Consider the following 2,442-nt stretch of genomic DNA (forward strand, 5'->3'; position numbering starts at 1 on the left):
CCCCCCCCCGGCCAGAACTGGCTCTGCCTCAGTTTCCCCACAATGTTACAGCACTCTGACTGACACCAGACACCACAGAGGGAGCTCCTGGTCTTGCAGGAAATTCCTGGAGGGGGGGGATGCAGACTTGGGCTGGGAACCATGTCCAGCCAAGGGCTGAGCACTGTCAGGCAGTGAGTGGGGCAAGGCATCTCCAGGGCTCCAAGAGAGACTGCCAGGACCTTCTGGGTCCTGCAAACTGCTTGTTACAGCACTCTGACTGACACCAGACACCACAGAGGGAGCTCCTGGTCTTGCAGGAAATTCCTGGAGGGGGGGGATGCAGACTTGGGCTGGGAACCATGTCCAGCCAAGGGCTGAGCACTGTCAGGCAGTGAGTGGGGCAAGGCATCTCCAGGGCTCCAAGAGAGACTGCCAGGACCTTCTGGGTCCTGCAAACTGCTGTGTCCTCGTTCCAGGGCTCTCACAAAGCAGGAAAAGGGCCTTTTTGCCCCTCTCCCCCGGTGTCTCCAGTTCTGTGGTACAGCCAGAGCAACAAAACAGGTTGCATCAGACAGGTGTTTGCTTTGCAGGCTGGGCTGGGAGCACGGACTGTTTGCAAAAGGTGTTTGCTGGGGGCAGGGGATGCAAAGCAAGTGACTTCTTGGCACTGCCACATCAGCACGACTCCCTGCCCCAGGAGGTGATTTGGTCAGTGTCCCATGGGCAGTAGGCGCTCAGGCTTGTCAGTCCTGGATGAGACCCCAAAGGCAGGGCTGGGACAAAAGCCCACCTGGCTGGCAAACCCCCAAAATCTGACCCCACCTTGGTCCAAGGTCACGTATCTGATGAAACCCTCATCCCCCTCGTTCCGTCTCAAGGCGATCCTGGCTTTCACTGCCTGCACCTGGAATGCCTTGGCTTGATTGCTCCTGTTGGACTGAGGCCCCATTTTCAGTGGGAAAGGCTAGGATCCAGCATACTGACATAGCTAAGGGGCTGGGCACGGGCCCAGGAGGGACAGCACCTCACCAGCCACCACAGGGGGCTCCCAGACAAGCCCCGTGCAGCCTCCTGCAGCATCTCTGTGCCCTCCTCCAAAACCTGCCCTTGCAACCACTCTCTGCCTCCAGCAGCCTTTCCCCATTCAGGTATTGGCCTCCCCCCTCCTCCCAGGAGAGATCCAGCCTCTCCATTTCACCACAAAGCAGCGTTTTGGGTTTCCACCCCCCTCCTTGTTGCTACACCACCCGGCAGTTGCTCCGGCTGCGGCGACGCTTTTAGGGAAGGGTGAAACAGCTCCAGCCTGCAAAGCCCCAGAGGAAACACTTCTGCCCAACAGCACTGGCAGCCTGATTAAGCAAGAGAGGCACAGGCCAAAAGGCAAAGCCTAAGGAAACCAGGCAGCCTGGCCTGGCATGCACAGCCCTCACCTTCAGCGTGGGGAAGCCGGTTATCCCGAACTCGGCGCACACCTGCTGGTTGGCCTCGTCGGCGCAGTCGATGGCTGCCAGCACCACTGCAGGCCTCCACTCTGTGGGGACAGAGGTGTCAGCACCACTCAGCCCCCCCCACCCCGCCCCGAGACCACAAAACCCGTCCTGCTCCCCAAAACCACTGCGAGGATCTCATCAGTGCACTCCCTTCCCAGCCCTGAAATCTCATCTCGCCCCTGGCAGGAGACCAACCGGTGGCTTCCAAGCCCCCAGTACCCAAAGCCACGGTCCATACTGGTGGTCGTTGCCCTACTTTGGTGGCAGCAGGAGCCCCGTAAACGCCGTGTGAGGCGGGACCAGGCTTTGCACGCCCTGCCCTGGCCAGCACCTGAGAACAGGCAGCTCTTCCCCAGGCTGCCTGCCTGGCTGGTTCAGCCTGCCCAGCCTCTGCCCCAGAGGAAAGAGGCTGCCGGGAGATGGGGAGGGATGGATGGCTAACCATGGCTGGGGGAGAGCTGGGAACCTCATCTCACCCCAGATTGAGGGCACGGTTGTTAAGCAAAGAGGGAACAGCCCAAAACCAGTGGCAGAGCCTGTCCAGGTGCCAAGCATCCACTCCCCTGCTGCCTCTCTCCACCACTGCCTCCCTGGGGAGCACCAGCAGGTCCCCGGGGTAAAACAGGGACGATGAAGAAGAGTGGGCACAGAGGGATTTCAAGCAGCTTTGGAAAAACCAACAGCAAAATGGAGATAGAAAGCTCTGAAATGGCTCCTTTTAAGATAAAGGACACAATCTGGAGAACACCCAGGCTCTCCTTCAAGCAGGACAGGGAGGGAAACAGTGCTGGCACATGGATGGAGCCCCCAGGAACCTGCCAGAGGCAGGGACACGCTGGGACTGCCTGGTGTTGCAGGTGACAGGGCAGGTGAGCTGCCCCAGCACCAGTGGCACAGGGCACAGGAAAGCCAGCGCCGAGCCCCGCTGGCAGGAGCCAGGCTTGCTCCTCGACTCACCGGCACCTGGGGC

The 2,442-nt window shown here is 60.2% G+C and overlaps 1 protein-coding gene across 1 annotated transcript in view; it reads right to left on the reverse strand.

Annotated features, from left to right (window-relative positions):
- QSOX1 (quiescin Q6 sulfhydryl oxidase 1) overlaps window positions 1-2,442 on the reverse strand; it is a 12,263-nt gene that overhangs the window by 7,738 nt on the left and 2,083 nt on the right. Inside the window, 2 exon segments of the mRNA XM_009994668.1 lie at window positions 805-946; window positions 1,413-1,513. Of these exon segments, the coding sequence (XP_009992970.1) occupies window positions 805-946; window positions 1,413-1,513 (243 nt within the window).

Source organism: Chaetura pelagica, unplaced genomic scaffold (assembly GCF_000747805.2).
Source record: "Chaetura pelagica isolate M959 unplaced genomic scaffold, ChaPel_1.0 scaffold363, whole genome shotgun sequence".
Classification (NCBI taxonomy): Eukaryota; Metazoa; Chordata; class Aves; order Apodiformes; family Apodidae; genus Chaetura; species Chaetura pelagica.